A 21797-nucleotide genomic window follows, 5' to 3' on the forward strand; every position below is an offset into this window, starting at 1 on the left:
AGGCTGGTTTCCAATGATCCTTGGGCTGAGGTTGGATGCCCTTGGGGCATGAGAATTTGCAGTAAGCTCATTGTTTTCCCTTCCTCTCCTGTCCTGGCCCATCTCCCTAAAACGAGATCGTTTATAATTTTGTTGTTGCGGTTGTGTGTCCTGGATTCCTTCGGCAGTCTGGTAAAGCCTTCTCAGAATAATGGTCTCAAATAATTAAAGAAAATGCTAAATTTCAGTTAGAAGTCAGTGAAAATAAAGATACATATTTTTTCTCAACCCAAGTTCATTGACACCCTAAAATCTATGTGGAGACTCCAGGAGAACTTCTAAACAGAGACGTGGTTCTTGGCTCTTTTGTGGTCTTGTGTGTTCCCCCTGCCCCACCCCCAAACCCAACTCCAAGCCCTTCAGTCTCATGGCAGGGGTAGGGAGGACAAGGTAAGGGAGCGGGGAGGCAGAGGGAGAGATCCCAGCTCTGAGCCGTGCTGACTCAAGTAAACAAAACCGAAAGTGAAGCTGAGAGAGAAGGAAAGCGAACCTCCTAGGTTCCTGGTCTCTGGGAGGGTCCTGGGGAATGGTGGGAAGAGAAATGCTGGCCTTGTACCTGCTCAGCCCTGGTGAGTTTTGACCCTGAGGAGCTGCCAGGCTCACCTTGCCCTGGGGACGTGTTTGGGGCAGCCCTGAAGCTGCTGGGACTGCCAGCCCTCCTGGCTTCTGCCTAGAGGCAAGCGCGGCCCTCCCCCATTCCTCTTGTAGCCCAGGGGAGGGGCTCCGAGAGGGGACTGCCTAGGGTGCTCCTTCGGAGCGGAGTGGGGAATGTCCTGGGTGCTCCCTGGCCTAGCCCCGCAGCTGGGGAGGTGGCCCTGGCCCTGACATGAGGACCACGGGTCTCTGAGGGGAGAGCTGGGCGTAGGGGCTGAGGTTGACTCCCTTTTGCCCGGCTGTTTCCCCCAGGCTCCGCAGATCCTGGGGGTCCTCCAGTGAGGAGGGGGTGGAGCAGCCTGGCCACCTGGCCGCAGACAGACTCCAGAGGACCCCAGGACTTGGGTTTCTTTCACTTCCTTCTCCTGGAAGGCTGTTGCTTCTTGTGCTGTCTGTCCTTCTTTCTCAAAGAGAACATCAGGAAGCTGAAGCCATGCCACGCCAGTGTATTGGACTTAAGTGAGGCAGGGCTGTGCAAAGTCACCAGCCTCATTTTCTCCTCTGGAGCCATCTGGGTGCAGTGGCCAGACACAGATCAGGACGACTGGAGAGCAGAAGGAAGGAGAAGAAGGGGAAGCTTAGAGCCATTTACACACTCTTCAATCCAGCCAGACTGCTTTCTTGCTGTTCCGCACCCAAAGTGTTCCATCTCCCATCCCCCACCCTTTTCATTGACTGTTCCCCATGCCTGTGATGCCCTCTCTCCGTACTGCTACCTCTCAGAACTCTTACCTTCCTATAATGCTGAGCTAAAACCCTGTCACCTCCATAAGACCTTTCCTGACCCCCCTTCAAGTTGCTAGTGCCACCCCCAAATATTATTTTTTATTAAATTGTATATGCTATCTTCAATATTATATTGTGTATGTTCTACATATGAGAGGCAGCATGGTACTGCAGATAGGGAACTGGCCTGGGTTTGAGCCCCCTCTATGAGGAATACTGGCTGTGTGACCCTGGCCTAGTCACTTAAACTCCCAGTGCCCCAAGCAACTCCAAGTCTGCACAGGCGTAGGGAATTTCCTCCTAAGGGAGGTCACCACCCCTATGAAAGTAGAGATCAAGACAATTTTTTTGGTTATACATTTATATGTGTCTATGTTTTCCCCCAGGAGAACATAAGCTCCTTGAGGGCAGGACTGTTTCTCTTCTGTCTTTGTATCCCTAGCACAGTCTGGCATATTGTTGTTGTTTGGTCGTTTCAGTCACGTCTGACTTTCGTGACCCCATTTTGGGTTTCTTGGCAGAGATACAGGAGTGGTTTTCCATTTCCTTCTCCAGTTCATTTGACAGATGAGGAAACTGAGGCAAACAGGGTGAAGTGACTCTCCCAAGGTCACATAGTTAGTAAGTGTCTGAGGCTGGATTTGAACTGGGGAAGATGAATCTTCCTGATCTAAGCCCAGCAGTCTGTGCACCATGGCGCCACCTCGCTGGCCAAGCCTGGTACATAGAAGATGCTTAATAGATGCTTACTGATTGATTGATTGATTGATTGATTGAGGTGGAGCTGACCCCAAGACCCTCAGCTCATTGGCAGGGGTCACTTGGGCAACAGTGAAACGAGGTTCTCCTTGGGCTTACAATGTAATAGTATCATGGAATCTCAGCATTGATGCATAATCGGCTCATGAACCTCCAACCAACTGACCTCTAGGGCAGAAGGGTCACTTTCTCCTTTCCTCTCTTGTTATCTTAGGGCTGCTATGGATTTCAGGCTGGAATATGGTGGAGGCTGGCATGAGGCTGAGGAAGGTCAGCCAGCTGCCCTGTGTCTTGGAGATCCCCCTAGATCCCTCCGTTGCCCTTGAAAAAGAGCCACGCCTTCAGTGGCAGCATATTCAGCTTGTGGTAAGCAGTTCTGAGAGCCAGACCCTGCCCCACCAGGCCAATGGTGACACCTTCCTGTTGTATGGTAAGTGTCTCTTGACCGCCATGGGGAGAGGGACAGAGAGGGGCTTCCAATAAGGGTTCCCTGTGTCCCTGTCATGGTAGGGTGAGGACTGGAAGAGAGACAGAGAGAGAGAGAGAGAGAGAGAGAGAGAGAGAGAGAGAGAGAATGTGTGTGCCTTTGTAGGTATGATTGTGTGAACTTAGAAGTGTTGATACATATAAGTAATGGGTGAGCCTATTAGAATAGAAATTTCTAAAAGGCAGGGCCTCTTTACTGCTGTGGTCTTTGTATACCCACACTGGGAGGGAGAGAGACAACAGCAATACTAACTAGGAAGCCAGGAAGTCCTGGGTTCAAGTTTCACCTCTGATACATACTGGCTGTATGACCCTGGGCAAGTCACATCTCTCAGTGCCCTTCACAACTCTCCATCTCCACTGCTAAGTTGTAGGGAAGGGAGTAGAATGGTGGTTTTTTCATCCAGGGGCTCCCTACACTGATGAAATCTCTGGTCCAGGCCCCCTAGTGACTCCCACCCATTAAGTGCTTGGTGATTGAGTGTGAGTAGTATTTACTTCCATTCACACTTTTTTTGGGAAGAGGGGGTGTGGATCAAGACAGAGAGAATCCCCTGGGTCTAAGTTCTATCTCCCACCCAGATCCACACCAACTCTGAAAAGTATAGTCTGAGAGAACTGTCTGGAACACTTAGAGGTTAGCTGACTTGCTCAAGGTAACACAGCCAGTATACATCAGAAGCAGGATCTGAACCCAGGTCTTCCTGGCTCTGAGACCAGCTCTGTATTCAATATGCCACATTTCCTCCACCCACAGTAGGCCATTCATAAATATTTGGAATGGAATGAAATGGAATTGGAGGGAGTGAGCATGGAGGTGAGCCATTCTCTGACCCCTCACGTGTATTTGCAGACAAGGCAGGGGTCCTTCTCCCTCATGTGGACGAGGCCATGGAAAAGCTGGAGTGCAGAATGAACCACTACTTAACCGCCAACACGCAGATCATGTGGCCGGGCCTCCCTCGGCGCCAGGCCCAGCTGCCCACCTGGTACCTTGTCACTCTAAACGATGCAGACAACAAGTTCAGAATCACCACCTTCTGCTTCCAGCCTGCTGACCCTGCCCAGGGCCCTGGGCCAGCACCCCTGTCAGGTCAGCCACCCCGCGGGAGGCCAGCTATAGCCCGTCCCTGTCCCTGTCTCCGTCCCGGACGCTGCCTCTGGATTAGTCCTGACCTCTCACTTGTCTCTGTGCCCCTATCCCCACCTCCACTGACTGCCCCTGTCACTCTCCCGCTGACAACACCCATTCCTTTCCCTGCTGATACTAAGCCCCCAATGCTGCTTCTGTACCTCTCCCCCCAGGAGTGTTCTCCCTTTACACAAAGGCCTCCGACGTCCAGGTGAAGCTACAGGGGACGGTCCTCCTCAGCTGTGGATTCACCGTGGACCATACCCCCGAGGCTGAGGCTGTGGACGTGACGTGGATATTTCGGCAGAAGGGGGGATGGCATCGGGAGGTGCTAAAGTATGCTGGCAAACAGGGCCAGGTGACCCACCTTCACCAGCAGGCGGAGGCCTTCCCCAGTGAGATCCCTCGAGGAAACGCCTCCATTCGGCTCACCAACGTGGGGGTCAAGGACCAGGGCAGCTATTTCTGCTCTGTGAGCGTAGCCGGGCTCCACGGGCAGCTCAGCATCGATGTGGCTGTTGTGGGTAACTAACTCTCTCTTTCTCTTTGTTCTCTCCCCTGAGCCCGCGAGGGGGTGATGGAGGGAACTGCCCCATGACCTCAATAGTATGCATCCTCGTGATGTCCCCACCAGCCTGGTCAGGCCAGGCATTATTGTCCCCTTGTTACAGAAAAAGAAACTGAGACCCAGAAGCAGCAAATGACTTATCCAAGGTCATTTAGCTCCTTTATGAAGAAGTGTGGTGTAGTGGTCTTTCTCTCACCTGGCCTCATAGAATTTTGTACGTTTCTTATAGACTTTACTTTCTAATGTACCGTACTTATCAATGGATATGCCTTATCTGAAACCCTGCCCCCCAACACATCCCCTGAACTTGGCAATGCCCGGATAGCCCGTGTAGGTAACCTAAGTTCTGTGGCTCCCCGTGGCCTAGGGAGAATCTAATTCCATGGCTGCCAGGGTGACCTTCCCAATGGTCTAAGGGTTCTGCAGGCAGGACAAATGAACCAATCAACTGACAAGCATCTATTAAGTACCTACTGTATACCAGATAGTTGACAGGCATTTATTAAGCACCTACTATGTGCCAGGCACTAAGTGCTAGGGATACAAAGAGAGAGAGAAAACAAAGTAGCTGCTCTCAAGGAGGTCCCAGTCTCGAGCATCAGGACCCAGGAGGCGATGACAAAAATGAAACAGCACCTGACCTCAAGAGGCTTCCATTTGAATAGGGGGCTTAAGAGTAGTTTTTATGTGGGAGTTTTGGGGGAAAGGGTTCAGAATGGACCTTGGATTTAGTCCTGGTTGGAAATTTCCTCTGCCAAGGGAGATGGCCAGCTGCTCAGAATCTTAGCTTTAGAGTGGTGTCCAGGGTCTCGCAGCTGGTCAGCGCCAGAGGGGACCTTCCTTATTCTGAGGCCAGCTCTCCGATCCTTTCCCTGCCCACGACGCCCACGCCAGCACCGGTCCCCAGGAACAGCCTCCTCCTCCTCCCCTCCGTGGCCGCTAAGGTTCTGTTTTACTCTTTCCCCAGAGGCCCCCAAAGTGACGCTCAGCCCCCAGACCCCAGCCCTGACCTTGGAGGAGGGGGAGGAGCAGAAGCTGGCCTGCCACGTCAGCCGCTACTTCCCACTAGAAGCCCACGTGCAATGGCTGCGTGAGCCCATAGAAGGCCGCATGCTCCCCGAGGCGGTGAGAAATGTCATCTTCAGCAATCACCGGCAGAGCGGCGATGAAACCTACAGCTTCTCCAGCTACTTTCTGCTGACGGCCTCACGCCGGGATGATGGCGTCCGCTATACCTGCCGGGTGGAGCACGAGGGCCTGCGATTCCCCATCAGGAAAAGCATCACGATCAGGGTGACAGGTACGTGCGGTCAGCCCAGCTCTGGCATCCCCATCAACCCCCATCCCTCCTTCCCATCTCCAGGGATACCTGTCTGGGAAGGGAGGGGAAGGCGTCTCACTTCAGCCACATCTCCCCAGAGTTGTTTGTCCTTCGTTCTCAAAGAGGACCGTGACGTCAAGGAAGGTGATGTCACGACGTTCAAGTGACTTGGATTTAAGTGAGGGAGGGCTGTGCAAAGTCCCCAGCCTCACTCTCTCCTCCAGAGCCAGCTGGGTCCAGTGGCCAGACATAGATCAGGAAGACTGGAGGTGGCCCTGGATGCAGTGGGAGGTCTTTCTGAATTCTCATCAAAGTATTCCACCACCAAACCTGGCAAACAGGACATGAGATAGACAGGGTTCAGTCTCACCTTGACGTTGGATGTTGGGAAGAAGGGCAATGGGTATAGGAATGATCAGAGTAGTGAGAAATCAATTGAGGAAAGATTCCCTGAAAGAGGAAGTACGAAAGAAAACCCCAGGTGAGAACAGATCAAAGATCACAGCTATCCTTGACCTATTCCCTTTCTACCTGCCCCAACCCCACTGACCCTTCCCATCAACTATGTGATGGTGGGCAAAGAGCTTAATCTCTTGGTGCCTCAGTTTCCTTATCTGTAAAATGAAGAGGTTGGAGTAGATGGCCCTTGAGATAGGTCCCTTCTCACTCTTTCATTCCAAGCTGATGGTATATGACACTGCCGTGTCTGGCCTAGAGGTCAGATTACTAAAAGCAAAAGTGATATCGTAGGATCTTAGACCTCAGGGGCCATCAGATACAACCCTTCTCATGACCTCAGGAGATAAAGTGGCACAGATAAATGGTCACCCAAGTAGGAAGCATCGGAGGTGAGATTTGAACCCAGGTCTTTGGACTTACGAAACGGTGCTGTTTCCATTAGAAAGGAGCAATTGGCGCAGTGGATAGAGCACTGGCCCTGAAGTTAGGAGGACCTGAGTTCAAATCTGGCCTCAGACATATAATACTTCCTAGCTGTGTGACCCCGGGCAAGTCACTTAACCCCATTGCCTAGCCAATAAATAGATGAAAATAAAAGAAAATAAAATAAGGGGTCAGATCTGATGGTCTCAAAGGTCCCTTCCAGATCTAACATTCTGTAGTCTTCTATCACTGAACCACAGATAGAGCTGGAAGGGACATCAAAGGCCATTGAATTCAACTTTCCCATTTTACAGATCAGGAAATTGAGTCCCAGAGGGGTTAAGTGACTTGCCCAACCAAGTTCATATGGGTGCTGCAGCACATTGGGGATCTCCAGGTCCTCTCCCTCCAATCCAGTGTCCCAGGAAGAGCTGGGGAGCTGGGGCAGCTTGAGATGTAACTGTAATAAAAAATAGCTGGCATTTGTATTGCGGCTTAAGGTTTGTGAAGCACCTTATGTATGCTGTCTCTGATCCCCATTTTGTAGATAAGGAAACTGTGGCAGGCAGCAGTGAAGTGACTTGCCCAGGGTCACTTGCCCCAAATCCTTCTCCTCCAGCTTTCTCAGCCAGCCCTTCTTAACATGCTCAGTGGGGCTGGGGGCTGGTCTTGCTCAGGCTCCAGGCCAGCTGCTCATAGAGCTGTCCTTGTCTCTCTGCAGAAAGGTCTGGGCCGGAGTTGTGGCTTTTCCTAATCCTCTCTGTAATCCTGATAGCTCTGCTTGGGTGTCTTTTGAAGAACTGGCATCAAGGTAAAGACCAGCATTCATTTGCTGGGCTGCTCTGGGGGGAGGGGGAGGGGAATCAGCAACACTCACTGCCCCAGTTGTGTGTGGGTGTACTGCTCTTCAATCCAGTTCCATCCAGAATTGCATGGCCTCCTGGAGGGTCCATGCCCCACCCTTGTCCTATCCTTGAGCCAGCAGCCTCCCATGGAAGAGATATGTGAGGACCTTTGGGACATGTAGTAGTCTGGATCCCAAGAAATCCTTGGGTCAGTCAACAAACATTTATCAGTTGCCCACTCTAGCGTAGGCACTGGTGATGCAAGCACACAAAAAGCAGACAGACCCTGTCCTTGAGTTTACATTCTATTGGGATATACAAGTGCACAGAGCAGTAAGTAAGGATATGTACAAAAGAAGGGCCCGATGATTTGGGAAAGGGAGTGTTAACAATTTGGGGAAAGGGAAAAGTCTTTCAGGAGAAGTAGCCCTTGAGTTGAGCCTTGAAGGCAGCAGAGGGTCCCAAGAGACAGAGGTGATGAGGGAGAATAGGGGAGCACAGGGGAGAGTATCCCTTAGGTAGCTGTGGGAGGGATGGATTGGAGAGGGGAGATGCCAGGGGCAAGGACTAGCATTGGGAGTTCAACACAATCATCCAGGTGGGAGGGAATGGAGGCCTGGATCTGCATGGTTGTGGGGTCAATAGGGCCAGAGATCCTGAAGAAATGGAATCTATAAGACATGGGCCTTGATTGGATATGATGAGTGAGGGAGAAAAGAATCAAGAATGATTCTTAGACTGAAAACCCGGAAGAATGATGGCACCGTTTCAAAGGAGGGAGGTATTTAGTGAAAAAGATAATGAATCCTGCCTTGGACATGTTGAGACTGAGGCACCTATAGAACACCCAGGTGGAGATATCCAGCACGCAGTCAGAAATCCTGGGCTGGAGTTCAGCACAAAGATGAGGATTGAATATCTAGAATTGGGAGTCATCTGCATAGAGGTGATGCTTGAATCCATGGCAACTATTAATCTCAGCTAGAGTGTAGAGAAAGAATAGGAGAGCATCCAAGACTGAGCCTTGAGGGCCTCCTGTGTAAAGGAGGCAGGACGTGACTAGAAAGAAACAGTCCTAGCCTCCAAGAAAGAGGAATATCCAGTCAATCTAACTCTTTTCTTGTCTTTCTTTTTTTCTTCCAGTGAGAAGTACGGGCAAGGTAAGACCTATATCTGATTTCTATTACGTTCTTAATGGGGGATGAGTGCTGGGCTCTCACATCCTTTCTTCTGTTCTATTGCAGAGAAAGCCTTACTAGGAATTCAAAGCAGATGCTGGGAAAAGGAGAGAGAGAGAGAGACCTTTGGAAGTCAGTGGCTGAGAGCCACCCAGTGCCACATAATTAACACAGTCTTAGAACTTGGGCTGGAAAGTCCCTGAAGAAACATGGGTTCCAGCCATGCTATTGTGTGACAACAGGCAAATCACTAGACCTTTGTGAGCCAATTTTCTCATTTATACAAGGAGGATAATGAGACCTACCTCATTATGAGTACCTCAGAGGATTGTGAGGAACTGAGATAATCTATGTATAGCATTACATAAAGTGTTATCTATTGTTTAGGGTCATTGTTGATAAGCGCAAGCAAGTTAACATTCATTCGTTGAGCAAACCTTTAGTTACCAGTCTATAAAACTCTTTTCCCCATCCTGTAATTGTGTTCACCTTGGGCCAGTTTCAGACCTTATCTGCTCTGCCTTCTCGACCCTTAACGTTGTCATCTGATGTATTAATTTAACCTGCCATCTTCCCTGCTTCAGTGTTCTTCGGACTTCCAGGCCTTTCCATCTGCCTAGGCAGGAGACCTTTCAGTCTTTCTATTTGTATCACCAGCACTTGGCTCATAGTAAGTGTTTAACAAAAGCTTTTTAATTCATTCATCCATTTTTCATGTACAGACTTGCCTTGTGAACAAATCCATTCAAGCCCACACATGTGATCAATAGAACCTCATATTGGTGTCATGAAAGGTTGCTGTGATGTTGGTCACGGGCGGATCACCTCTATAGTCCACCTCAAGCCCACTCAGTGCTTGCTGCCTATTTTGCTCAGCTTGGCCCTGGGACCTGCCTCCCCACCATCTTCTAGCTTCTCAGCCTACTCTGCACCCCATGCCAATGATTACCAAAGCTTCCATTCATAACACTGTTTCTATGGCACCCACTTCTCCTTTTACGGTTGTGTCACCTAACATTGTTGTTTTTTCTGAACACCTTCTGTGGGTACCCCTGTGGTAGACTTTGTGATCTAAGCCCTTTTTAACTTTTGGTAATTGAGAATTAAAGAAAGCATGCTGTGTTGATGTCCAAAATCCATAGAATACACCCACATGCCATCTTCTCCCCCACCAGAGCCTCTTATAGCATGGTCTGTTACCTTCCCTACAGTGTAGGGAAACAGCAGAGAGAGCCCTATGGGGCAGTTGAAAGACCCATGTTCAAATTTCTCAGATATTGACTTGCTTTCTGATCCTGAGCAAGTCACTGAATTTCTGAGCCTCAGTTTCCTCATTGGTACAATGGGAATAACATTGGTATTGTAATACCTACCTCATAGGGTTGTTGTGAGGATCAAATAAAATAAGTAAAGTGTTCTGAAAAACCTCTACACAGATGTCATCTATGCTGGTACTGCTTGGATTCTGTCCCAGCTACCTTTCCCACACCCAGCATCCTCCTAGAGTTGAAGGAGGGTTACCTCTTGGCTCTTTTGTCCTAGGGACAGGGTTTGGGGCAGCCAAGTATGCATTTGGGCTGGAAAATACACCCGCATCTGTCTAGATGCAGGAAGCACCTTCTCCCCTTCCAGCCTGTCATTTGAGGGAATGGGGAAGGGGTCCACTTTGGGAAATGCTCAGGCAAAGCAAAGGCTTTGTCTTTTGCCTCTTTTTGTATCCCTGGCATTTAGCACGGTGCCCAGCACATAGTAGGTGCCTAGTAATTAGGAGTAGTAGAGAGAGCTGCAATTCTTCCTCCTACCTGAGGTAAGATGTCCACGCCCCCAGCAGGAGAGGCAGCTCTATCAGTGATCCAGGGATTACCTGATGGGTGAGTGAGGCCAGCTTCTGGGGAGAGCTGGAGCCTCTGGGGTAGACCTGGCATAATGTGACTTTTGATGTTGACACTTTCACAAAGCTGAAGGTCCTTCAGTGTACAGAGGGAAGGGGCATGCAGTCTATGTCCTCTCTGGGCATCCTGGCCAAAGCCAGACTAGGCAGGATCTCAACTTAACAAACAGTTACTGTCTCCTACAAACACAAGAAATAGTCCTGGCCCTTGTGAAGCTCATGTTCTATGAGACATGAATAATAGAGGACCTATGGATTCTTCTCTCCTCTCTCCTGGGAGCAGGACTAGGTAATGGGAGAGAAGAGGATAGACAGAGACTTGAGGCTCACATGCATGATTGCCCAGTAAAGTCTCCCTCTGGCACAGTGGGAGAGGGGTCTTCCTTCCATATACCCCATAGGCTATATGCTACCCTTCTGGGAAGGGCTACCTGCCCTAAAGGTAGTTCAAGATACTCTGTGAGTCTATACATACTTGTTCATGAGCCCCCACTGATGTGGTGGGCCTTAACACTCAGCCAGAAGACACAATTAATTTAAAGCAAAAGATGTTTAATGAAACAGTATAATAAGAAAAGTTATAGTAAAATGTTTTCCCCATAAACCTGGGGCATACTCTCCCACAAATACATGCATCATCACAGGGATGAATAGATATGCAGATATCAAGTCTGGTCATGGATGGATGCACATGTAGGGAATACTATGCTACAAGAGTAATTTTGGCCTCCAGGATTGGCCTCTGACCATTTTTGCTATCTATGTGTTAATCCCAATAAAGAATGAATTTCTGCAGCTTGTTTATAATGGAAAGCAATGCAGCTGGTCATACCATTTCTCTGCGTTACGGGTGTCTATACATCAGGGTGGTCAGAGAGAGGAGAGCTCCAGTCAGTGCAGATGGAGACAGATTAGGAAATGGTGCTGAACACATGGTTTGTACCCACCAACTGCTCCTGGCTGCCAGGCACAGCCTCCCTGGGCACATGGCTGGGGAGTTTCTGTGAGTGTTTGCTGAAGGCTTTGGCTATGGGATCAGGTCTTTCTCATGAGAAGAATTAGTGCTACCCTGTCGAACTTTTCTAGAACAATCAAGTCTTTGCCTTAGCCATAATAACAGAAATACTCCCTCTTTTGAAGCCAGCAAAAACCAAAGCCTTCTCGGCTTGCTCTCACAAGCAGTGAGCTCTCTCTTTCAGTCAGTTCCATCTACAAAGCTTTTCAGCCCAGTGGGAGATTTGCCCCAGGAACCAAGAACAAAGCACAGAGACTTCCCTGACAAAACCTCTCAAACTTGATCTTTCAAATTGAGCTTCCTAGCGTAGGGTCTGAGTGTCTCCTGTCAGAGACCTCCGCTTTGATCATGGTGAGCAGCCCCTACGCCTCCCAAATTTTATCTTTGAAAACTAGAGTACACCTAGTCATCATTCATGCTGGGGCTTTTCACCCAACACTGCCAAGGGCGGCTAGGTGGTACAATGGACAGAGCACTGGGCCCAGAGTCAGGAAGACTTGAGTTCAAATTCAGCCTTAAACACTTGTGGAACTCTGGGCAAATCACTTCGCTTTTGTCTGCCTTAGTTTCCTCATCTGTAAAATGGGGATTATGATAATCCCTACCTCCCAGTATTGTGAGATAATGAGATAAATTGTAAATCAAGTGAGATAAATGGCAAAGCGTTTAGTCCAGTGCCAGGGGCACATACTAAGCATTCTATAAATGTTGCCATTATTATTACTCTCAACTCTGAAAGCTGAACTCCGAAACCTCCCCTGTGTAGGTTGTTGATGTTTGTCCTTCATTTTCTTTTTTTTTTTTTGGCAATGGGGTGAAGTGAGTTGCCCAAGGTCACACAGCTAGTAAGTGTCAAGTGTCTGAGGTCATATTAGAACTCAGGCCCTCCTGACTCCAGGGCTGGTGCTCTATCCACTGCACCACCTAGCTGCCCCTGTCCATTTTCAAAGAGGACCAATGACATCAGGGGCTGATGTCTTGACTTGCACGCGAATTGGATTTAAGTGAGGCAGAGTTGCACAAAGTTGTCAGCCTTCCAGAGATATCAGTTAAGTGACTGGGGCTGGGGGAGGGAGCTGAGGAGGGGACTTGGGGGGAACTGTGGAGAGACTGAGACAGAAGAGAGGGGGAGATTCAGGGGAAAGGATGGGAAGATGAGAGCGAATTTGTAGAGAAGTTCCGGGATCTTCGGCACCTAGAGCAGATGGAGCGCTGGGCCTGGAGTTAGGAGGACCTGAGTTCAACTAGGAACTCAGACTCTGACTGGCTGTGTGACCCAGGGTAAGTCACTCCACCTGTTTGCCTCAGTTTCCACAACTGCAAAACAAGGATCATAATAGCACCTATCTTTCAGGGTTGCTGGGAGGATGAAATGAGGGAATGTTGCTCAGGTTGGATTACATCGTAGGCTCATGGTCGATGAGCATTTATTTATTAATAATGGCTAGCATAGCGCTTTACAAGTATTATCTCATTTCATCCTCACAACAACTCTGGGAAGTGGGTGCTATTATGATCCCCATTTTACAGATGAGGAAACTGAGGCCAACTGAAGTTAAGTGACTTGCCTGGGGAGGTCACCCAGCTAGTGTTTGAGGAAGGATTGGAACTCTGATCTTCCTGACCCAGGCCCAGTGCTCTGTGCACTGTGGCGCCACCTAGTGGCTACCGACCATATAACACTTACTTACTAAGACCTGGGGATCATAGATTTAGAGCTGGAAGGAACCTTCTGGGTCATCATGTTCAGCCCTCTTATTTTACAGATAGGGAAACTGAGGCTCAAAGATGTTAAGAGTACCTGAAAGGCCATCAAGTCCAACTCCTTCATCTTACAGATGAGGAAACTGAGGCCTAGAGAGATCAAGAGGACCTGGGGTCTCTTCTAACTTCAAGATTTTAAAATTTGCAATTCTACCGAGAAGGCAGCTGGGTGGCACAGGGGATAGAGTGCCAGCCTTGGAGTCAGGAGGGCCCGAGTTCAAATCCTGCCTCAGACATTTACTAGCTGTGTGACCCTGAGCAAGTCACTGAACTCTATTTGCCTCACTTTCCTCATCTGTAAAATGAGCTGCAGAAGGAAATGGCAAACCCCTCCATCATCTTTGCCAAGAAAACCCAAAGTGCTGTGTGACCCTGGGCAAGTCATTTTCCCTCAGTTTCCTTCTCTGTAGAAAGAGTGGTGGCCTCTAAGGTCCCTTCCAGATATAAGTCGAGTATCCAATAAATGATAAATCTCTCTGAGCCTCAGTTTCCTCAGCTGTAAAGTGAAGATGCTGAATTTGATGGTGTGAGATTCTTTTCAGCTCTTTAACTATAAAATGGGTATAAATGAGGTCATATATATTTTGATGGAGTTGAGATAGAAACAGCCCCGTGACAAGTCACGACCCTGTTATTATTCTATCTCAATGTTCTTGGGGGACCAGTGCACAGATGGGGGACGATGTTTTTTGTAATTGAGTAAAAGTACTGGTGCATAATCTGTTAAGTATTTCTGTGACAACTCCAAGAGTTAGCAGGACGATGGCAATGATTATCTCTCAGCCTCTTTTCTCAAGAGTTGTGCGTGAGCCCTGGGCCTGGAGTCAGGAAAACCTGAGTTCAAATCCTGCCTCAGATACTTACCAACTGTGTGACTCGAGACCAGTCAATTAACAGCTGTTTGCCTCGGTTTCCCCATCTGTAAAATGGGGATAATAGCAGCATCTACCTCCCAAGGTTTTTGCAAGCCTCAAATGAGGTGATAACTGTAAAGGGCCTAGCCCAGTGCCTGGCACATAGTAAGTGCCAAATAAATGCTAGCTATTATTGTTGTTGTTGTCATCATTAACCAATGAGCATTTCGTAAGCACCCACTATGTGCCAGGCACCATGCCAGGTGATAAGGGGTGGGACCAATGGCAAAAATGAAACAGTTCCTACTCTCAAGGAATTTATGTTCTAACAGGGGAGAAATTATTATCATTATTGTTTACATTGAAAGGTGGACCTGCTTTCTGTAACGTGATTTTTGCCTTTTGTTGACTATCGGTAGCACCCAGCCAGCATCAGCAGTTGTGCCTAGATCTAAGTCCCAAAGCTGAGCTGAGGGAATGTGGCTTGAAAGATGGTGTGAAGGGGGTGAATTTCATTCAGGGAGGGCTACCTGTAAATGGGGAGTCTCTTGACTTTTAAAAAAAGTGGAGGCGGAGAGAGGACAGTCCAGACTGGATGGGTCAGGAGGTCCGAGGCAGTGGTCCCACCCAGAGAAATCTCATACACTGATGGACACAAAATATGTTATTTATTGTGAATTTCTGCAAAGACACATCTAAGCAACAAAATATACATTTGTGAACCTTTTAGAATTTGTTTTATACATTAACCAATACACCATGTTACCGTAGCAATAAATTAAATGTACACTATTTACAGGGCATAGATAATCAGACTCTACGAAGCACCTCTCTGCTCTAAAAAGGAAAAAGGGACGTGACAATCACCACCGCTGTCAGAGCTGAGCTTGGCTCTGAGATTGCATCACTCCTAGGAACTCTCTTCACAGGTGAACATTGCTGCACTTGAGGGGGCGTCACAAAACTACATTCATGAAAAAGAAAAAGTAGGATCTTCAACCATGCTAGGAGATAAGCGAGAGGAATGGAAAGGGACAGGTTTATTCATTCAAGCAGAAAACAAAGTCCAGCAAAGTGGAACGTCACAAAAGAAAGGGATCGATGAGAATTCATTTCCTCTTGAGCTCCTCTACACCCCACTGGAGCTGCCCAGGCTAGACACAAAGCAGGAAGCCAAGTACCCTCCTTCTAGGGCCATCTTGTCCTTGTCTGCTATGCTCCACTCCCCTTGACCGATACTTCTGTGGCCTAGCCCATCTCTCCTCCCAGGGGGATGGATATTCCAGTGACATACACAGTAGTTTATAAGACCAATCTCACCAGCATGGCGTATCTTCCTTAGGACTTGGAGGAGAAAAGAATGGAACGAGAGCTTGGGCAGGGCCCAGAACTGGCCCTGAGTGCCCAGTAATCTTTCTTCTACTTCAGAGTAATTCCTGGAAAGTCCTGCCCTTGGCAAATACTAACTCACCACCACCCCAGGCAATTAGAGGAAGGCCATTCCTTTGGTCTATATCATTTGAAGGCCTACTTCTGTGAGCCTTGCCCTTCCCCCCCAAACACTTCCCAGTTCTCTAGGCCTGATCTTTATGGATGTAGGAATGTAATAAATAGATGTTTACTTCTGCATGGTCCTTGGGGCAACACCTAAATGAACTGATGTATGCCCTACCATGAAATCTAGCATCCCAGTCTACTCATTGGGGGAATGAGGTGGTGGGATAGTACGGGATAGGAAAGATACTACTTTTTTTTGACACTACTCCTTTGCTATTTGCCAAGAGGGAACTGGGGTGTGTTTAAACTATCTTGTTTTTGGCCCCGGCCCCAACTCCTACCAAAGGCTTGGGGTTGGTGAGCTAATGTGAGCTCTGTGACTAAAACGAATCAAGGATCTAGCTGGCCGTCTGGACATTTCATTTTCTTGGTGGGCTCAAAGTCCTAGGAAGTCTTTGCTAGAGAAAATCAACAAATTCTCCCTCCAATTCCATCTTCTTCAACTCAACACTGATCAAGCATTTACTGTGTTACTTATCTGGGGCCAAGTCCTACACCACCTAAGAAAGTGGGACTTTCACATCCCTGACTCAGGCACCAACCTTGAGACCCCAACTTATTCACTTTGGTAGAATCCAAGGACACAGTTATTGCTGTTCATTCAAACTAATGGCGGTGGGGATGCAATGGGGATGGTGGTGGTGGTGAGCCTATGGAAAGAGCACTTGACTGGGATCTGAGACCTGGTGTCTAGTCCCAACTCGGTGGCAACGTGACCGTGGGTGAATCAATTCATGCCTCTGGGCCTCAGCTTATCTCCTCCGTAAGGTGACGGAGTAGGATCAGGTGGTCTCCTGATTTCTAGGATTCTGAAGCCTGTCTAAAATAGCAACAAGCCTGACTACTCCAAAGGAAGGCTGCCTTCTCCCTTTGCAAGCATAAACAGTCATTCTAGCTGACCTAAGGTTTACCAGGAAAGGTTCTGCTGGGGCCACTTTAATGAATGGTGAAGAAATCAGCTTGTCTTATTGAGTTAATCAGTATCGTGAGCAGTCAGGTGCCGCCAACGTACCTGAAAACACTCGATTTCCTCAAGCAGATGAAATCTTCCCCGATCCCTACCACTAGCTTTAAGTCTACCTGGCAAACACTTTCTTCATAGACGGCACAGAGGCAAACTTCTCAAACTCCCAATGAGAACCATCCAAACGAACAAAACCGAGCACTAATAACCAGCAGAGTTATGCTAGGTCTCCACTCCTCACACATAAGGTCAGTAAGCCCAAAGAGCAGCGCCAAAGGCCAAGAGTCCAGGAGAAGGGCATGATCATCCTATAGATGCTCTCAGGGACCCCAAGGCCCCCATCAGTAGAAAATACTGTGCTGTCGAGTCTTTTAGATCGTTTAAAAGCCAAGTTTGGATTGCAGTATTGTACACAAATTTGAAATCCAGAGGCACAAGGAAGAACCTTGTTCCTGGCCTTGTTTTCTTCCTTCTCTTGGGCACCGGCGACACAGATGGGCAGATAATATTCACTCTTTAAGCCAACTGGGTAAGTATTTACAGGAGGCTGGGTCTCCGTGCCAGACCCGAAGGGAGGGAGGGCTATTTCAGAAGCTACTAAAGCCAACATATAAGGAAATGAGAATTCAAGGCTTCTGGTCTACTCTCACCAAACTCCACCTCCGAGGAACGGCAAAGAAGATGGACAGCTGCCTGCCTGGAGGTGGGCTGAGTGGGTCAGAGCCAGATGGGGGTGGTACGAGGAGATGGGGCCTGATGCTCCGAGGGCTGGGGGAGACACATTACAACCTGAAAAGGCAATCACCCCAAACCATGATTAAAGGCACTGCTGCTTCCAGGCGGATGGAAGCCGCTACAGTCAAAACTTACTTATTTGACCAACGTGGGTAGGGGATGGAACAGGACGGGGGGAAGAAGGCTCAGGCTGAATTAGTGACAAGTGAAAAGAAATAGATAATATTCTGCAACTAAACATTGTTTATGACTTTCAAGGACAGACAGACACAACGAAAAGTGTGGCCAAGTCCCACCTGACCTGTTTGAAGACAAGAATCATACGTAATAATCACATTGCTTATGTACAAATGGGTGCTGCCAAAGAAAATTTTAAGAGCACCTGACTGGGCCAACTTTTGAGAAAAGTTCTTTATAAGAGCAATCTTATTTAGGCTAAACTTATTTAGAATAAACTCCTCTCCTTACAGGTAGTGTGTCGACGGGCAGGATGGGAAAGGGGAAAGAGGACCGGCCGGGGGTGGGGGAGCAGGGGAAGAGCCTGGATCATCATCCCAGCTCTGATACTAAGTGACCTTGAGCAAATTATTTCCACAAATCGCTCAAACTGTCTTGAGCAAAAGAAACCTCAGTTTCCTCATCTTTCAAAAGATGGGATTACAGCATGTAGCGTTGAAGCTCTCTTCTAACAAAAAAAAAAAAAAAAGGACCCTAGCCTACTTTTGAATTATTACAAATTCCAAATCGATGGGGTCCTTGTTTCTAAAACATATCATGGTGAAATCAGCAGGAAATTATACTGTTGCTCAGGAAAAAGGAAAGCTGTCCACTTCAATTTGGGTGAGGAAAACAGACCCGGAGGTATGTTGCATATGAATTGTTTGATTGGAATTAAGTGCCTCTGATCCATTCCTTAAAGCAGTTTGAGTAAGAGGTCTCCTAGTGATAGAGGTCTTTGTTAGGGAAGATCTTGGAGGTCGCTGGCATGTGGACCCCAAGATGCCCATCACTAGAAGCTTCTGGACCTCATTAAATCGTTTGAGAGTCTGGTTAGAAGTAGACTATTTTGAAATTCAGAGGCAATGCACATTTTGGCCAGGACTTTGGGTAGGTGGGTATCCTTGAAGGCAATGAGGTTGCACTTCCTCAAAGGTGTTAGCTATCTCAGACTCTAAAATCCAATTACAAATTCAGCCTCCATCTGCACCAAGGCCGTTCGTGGCAGCATCATGGGACGTGAGTCAGAGGGCCTCACACCGCACCAAATTTGTGTTTGGTTCAAATCTCAAGAAAGCACGCATTTTCTGATTGAGAGGATGGACTGAGTGTGGTCAGAGGGGGGACACCCCTTATGAATCAGGCTGGTCCATAAGGAGGTGGGGTCCCTGGACCTAGAAGGAATAAGGGAAAATGGCCTGCGGTGGCATGGGGCCAATGCCACGTCTGTGCGCTTCTGCCCAGGCATGGGAACTCCCTTGGGATTAGCAGAAGTCCATGGGCAGTAATCCCATCGATGGACAGCAGGTAGTACAGGGTGTGGAAGGGCGGGACAGGAAAAGGGGAAGGGGTCTCAGGCACAGACCCTGGGAATGAAGTATGCCTTGGCCACGATGGCACACCAGGGTACTTTCTATAGAATCTCGCATGTGGGGCTGACTTTTGCCCTTAATATTTTGGAAAGTCTGAGATTAAGTTGATAGGGGAACCTTCAGCCTACCTCCTGTGCGTGCTACTCAGTTCTCGTTGTCCAGATCTCTAAGACATGAAAGCATCCGTTGGGCCCTGGTGTAATGGAAAGTCAGGCTCTGGGGGAGGAACAGATTCAGATTCTACCTTTGAAGCTTACTACCTTTGTGACCTTAAATAAGTCACTTTGCTTCCACAGGCCTCAGTTTCCTAATCTGTAAAATGAGAGATTAGACAGTCTCTGAGTTTCCTTTGCCTGCTTTGGATCTATGATCCCATGAGCTACATCTGGTCTTGCGATTTCCAGCTCTCAGTACCAAAGCCCAGGTGAGGGGAGCGGGTGAACACTACGGCATACCCCTAGTGGACTCCAAATGTGAGCAGAAGCCTGTATTTGGGTCTGGGTCTCACAGCCTTGGCACACTTCTATCTCCTCTCTTGGAATGTGCTGACTAATGACCATCTATACAATCTCTCCTAGGCCCTCCTTGACCCTGCACTTGGCCTCTGATCACTTACAAGGAGCTCCCCATCGGAGCTAGGGAGGAGGATGGGAAAGGGAGTCCCCTTCCAGCAGCCATGGAAAGTGACCTGTGGTCTGAATGAAGAGAGGTAGGGCCAGAGAGACGTCTGACTTTGGACACGGAAGGATGCAGACAATCCACATCAATGAACATCTCTGCTCACGGGGCTGAGCAGGTTCACTGGGACCTTGGGAGAAGCTGATGGGAGCAGGGGACAGATTTTTTTCCCTAGCAAATGCTTAATAAATGCTGGAGTAACAAATGAATGCTTTGGGAAGCCCATTGGGACGAGGCATGGGATGGCCTGACTGGTCCTGGTGCATTTTGCCAGAACCCTCCCAAACTTGGTTTCTGGGAGGAAGATGGCAATCACTAGAAGAGTGGAAATCCTACCTAGAGACACCTTCCCAGCCACGGAAGATGTCCAGGGCAGCTTCAGTCGAGACATGATGGTGTAACTCGCAGGAGCCTCAAACAGACCACTGACCTTCAAAGCATCCCCTCCCTTTCCTGCGCTCGCTGTCAGTGAGGCCGAAAGGTTTGCTTCTGGCTTTCCTGGCTCCAGTCTCATTCCTTTTCTGTCTCTTTCTCTCATTCTCCTCAAGCCCATTCCCAAAAGGAGCATCTGAAGGAGCCTCTCACCCCCTTAACGGAGACTGCTCCCTGAAAGAGATATGGACGTTCGGGGCCCTGCCAACCTAAGTCTTGGGCCTTCCTAGCACTTTATAATGGAATTTTGATCAGGGAAAGGAGAAGGAAGCCTGCCTGTGGACAGAGGGCTAATTAGTAACTTAGCTATTCATGGACTAATCAGGCTGGGAACCCAAAGCCTGACCTCTGCCCACCATTCACAGAACCAAGATGGAGACGTACCATGGTGGGGACCAGAGGGGACGGGGTGATAGGGGAGGAAGCTTAGGGCACAGAGACCTTTTGTTGGCCGTGCTCACGTGTAGGAGAGAGCACGGATGCACACACAGCATTGGCCAGAGGCCCAGCTGTGGCACAGTCCGGGAGGACACAAAATGAATCAACAAAGACACCTATGGGCGTGGGCCCTGAGGGGCTGGGTGCAGCATGTCCAGTGTATGCTACATGGCACAAGAAGCTTCCTCTCAGAAAGGCAGGAGGTGTGCCCGCCAGGCACGCCACCACAGGGAACGTCAGGAAAGGTGATAGGGTTACACAGGGTGCTGAGTGGAAGGCTGGCCTCAGCTTGAAGCCAGTGGCGCGGGGACACCAGGCATGGGAGCAGCTTCAGGGATTAGTGTAGTGGACAGATGTTCCCAAGGTCTTGGTGGAAGAGGAGCCATCTCCCTGGGCTGAGGCAGGACTGCCCTGAAGGAGACAAACACAGAAGATGGAGAATATTAGCAATAGGGCTGGGTGATGGCATCCATTCAGAGCCACAGGACGGGGGCAGAAAAGATGCTTGTCAAGTGTTAAGGAAATGATGTTCATTCCCCTGTCCCCTTCCCAGAAAACCCAATCCACATTTAAGCCCTCTGGGGACAGGGACTGCCTAGCACAGTGCCTGGCATATAGCAGGTGCTTAATAAATGCTCGCTGTGTGATTGGCAGGGACTGTTTCATTTTTGTCTTTGTGTCTGAGACTCAACACCAAGTCTAGCACATAGTAGATACTCGATCAAATTAATTCAAACAATCAGTCATACAGAATGTAAGCTTCTCCCAGGCCAGGGGATTTTTGTCTCTGTGTCCTTAGAGCCTAGCACAGTGCCAAGCACATAGTTGGTGCTTAATAAGTGCTTATCAATTGCTTGAATGATCGAATCAACAAACAGATATGGTATAATATTTGTAAAGTGCTTAATGGTGCCTGGCATGCAGTAGGTACTTAATAAACGCTTGTTCCCTTCTTTTTCCCTTCCCATATATTAAATCCCTACTATGTGCCCAGCACTGTGCTAGGCATTAAGGATACAGAAGCAAAAGTAAAATGACCCCTGCTTCAAGGAGCTTATCATATTCATCTATATGACTAGTGGATTGTTGGAATTCACTTTAATTCAATAAGCATTTATTAACTCTCTCCTCTTGTACCCAAATGCAGTCTACTCCCTGGCCTGGCCCCAAACCTGGCAGCTTCAGGGAAAAGAGGATCTGGATTCTGGCCCACTGAATCCTGTCTCCAAACTTCCCAGGCTGACGGAGCCCAGAGCTGGCTGGCTTTTTCGGGATGGCCTTTACAAAGTC

General features: G+C 48.6%; 2 protein-coding genes across 8 annotated transcripts in view; one reads left to right on the top strand and one right to left on the bottom strand.

Annotated features, from left to right (window-relative positions):
• The first annotated feature begins 507 nt into the window (after nt 1-507).
• LOC114043409 (tapasin-related protein-like) lies at nt 508-10021 on the top strand. Its single transcript, XM_027862514.1, has 8 exons — nt 508-608; nt 2393-2608; nt 3518-3757; nt 3970-4320; nt 5332-5664; nt 7289-7378; nt 8556-8572; nt 8657-10021. The coding sequence occupies exons 1-8, from the start codon at nt 566-568 to the stop codon at nt 8669-8671; spliced, it is 1305 nt and encodes a 434-aa protein (XP_027718315.1). The 5' UTR covers nt 508-565; the 3' UTR covers nt 8672-10021.
• A 4744-nt stretch (nt 10022-14765) lies between these two features.
• RAP1GAP2 (RAP1 GTPase activating protein 2) overlaps nt 14766-21797 on the bottom strand; it is a 229613-nt gene continuing 222581 nt past the window's right edge. For 4 of the 7 annotated variants that reach the window (XM_027861779.1, XM_027861784.1, XM_027861785.1 and 1 more), the window contains one exon: nt 14766-20918. In XM_027861779.1, the coding sequence (XP_027717580.1) occupies nt 20838-20918 (81 nt within the window). In that variant the 3' untranslated portion in view covers nt 14766-20837. The remainder of the gene's footprint in view (nt 20919-21797) is intronic. The other 3 variants (XR_003569048.1, XM_027861780.1, XM_027861781.1) reach the window with 2 other exon arrangements.

The sequence above is a fragment of the Vombatus ursinus genome, unplaced genomic scaffold, assembly GCF_900497805.2.
Source record: "Vombatus ursinus unplaced genomic scaffold, bare-nosed wombat genome assembly UNPS02014768.1, whole genome shotgun sequence".
Classification (NCBI taxonomy): Eukaryota; Metazoa; Chordata; class Mammalia; order Diprotodontia; family Vombatidae; genus Vombatus; species Vombatus ursinus.

Bases quoted from the DNA above. Each gene is read 5' to 3' on its own strand.
- LOC114043409 (XM_027862514.1), top strand. From the start codon at position 566: ATGGTGGGAAGAGAAATGCTGGCCTTGTACCTGCTCAGCCCTG. The intron at 3,758-3,969 runs GTCAGCCACCCC...CTCTCCCCCCAG, and splicing joins TGGGCCAGCACCCCTGTCAG to GAGTGTTCTCCCTTTACACA. The intron at 4,321-5,331 runs GTAACTAACTCT...CTCTTTCCCCAG, and splicing joins CATCGATGTGGCTGTTGTGG to AGGCCCCCAAAGTGACGCTC.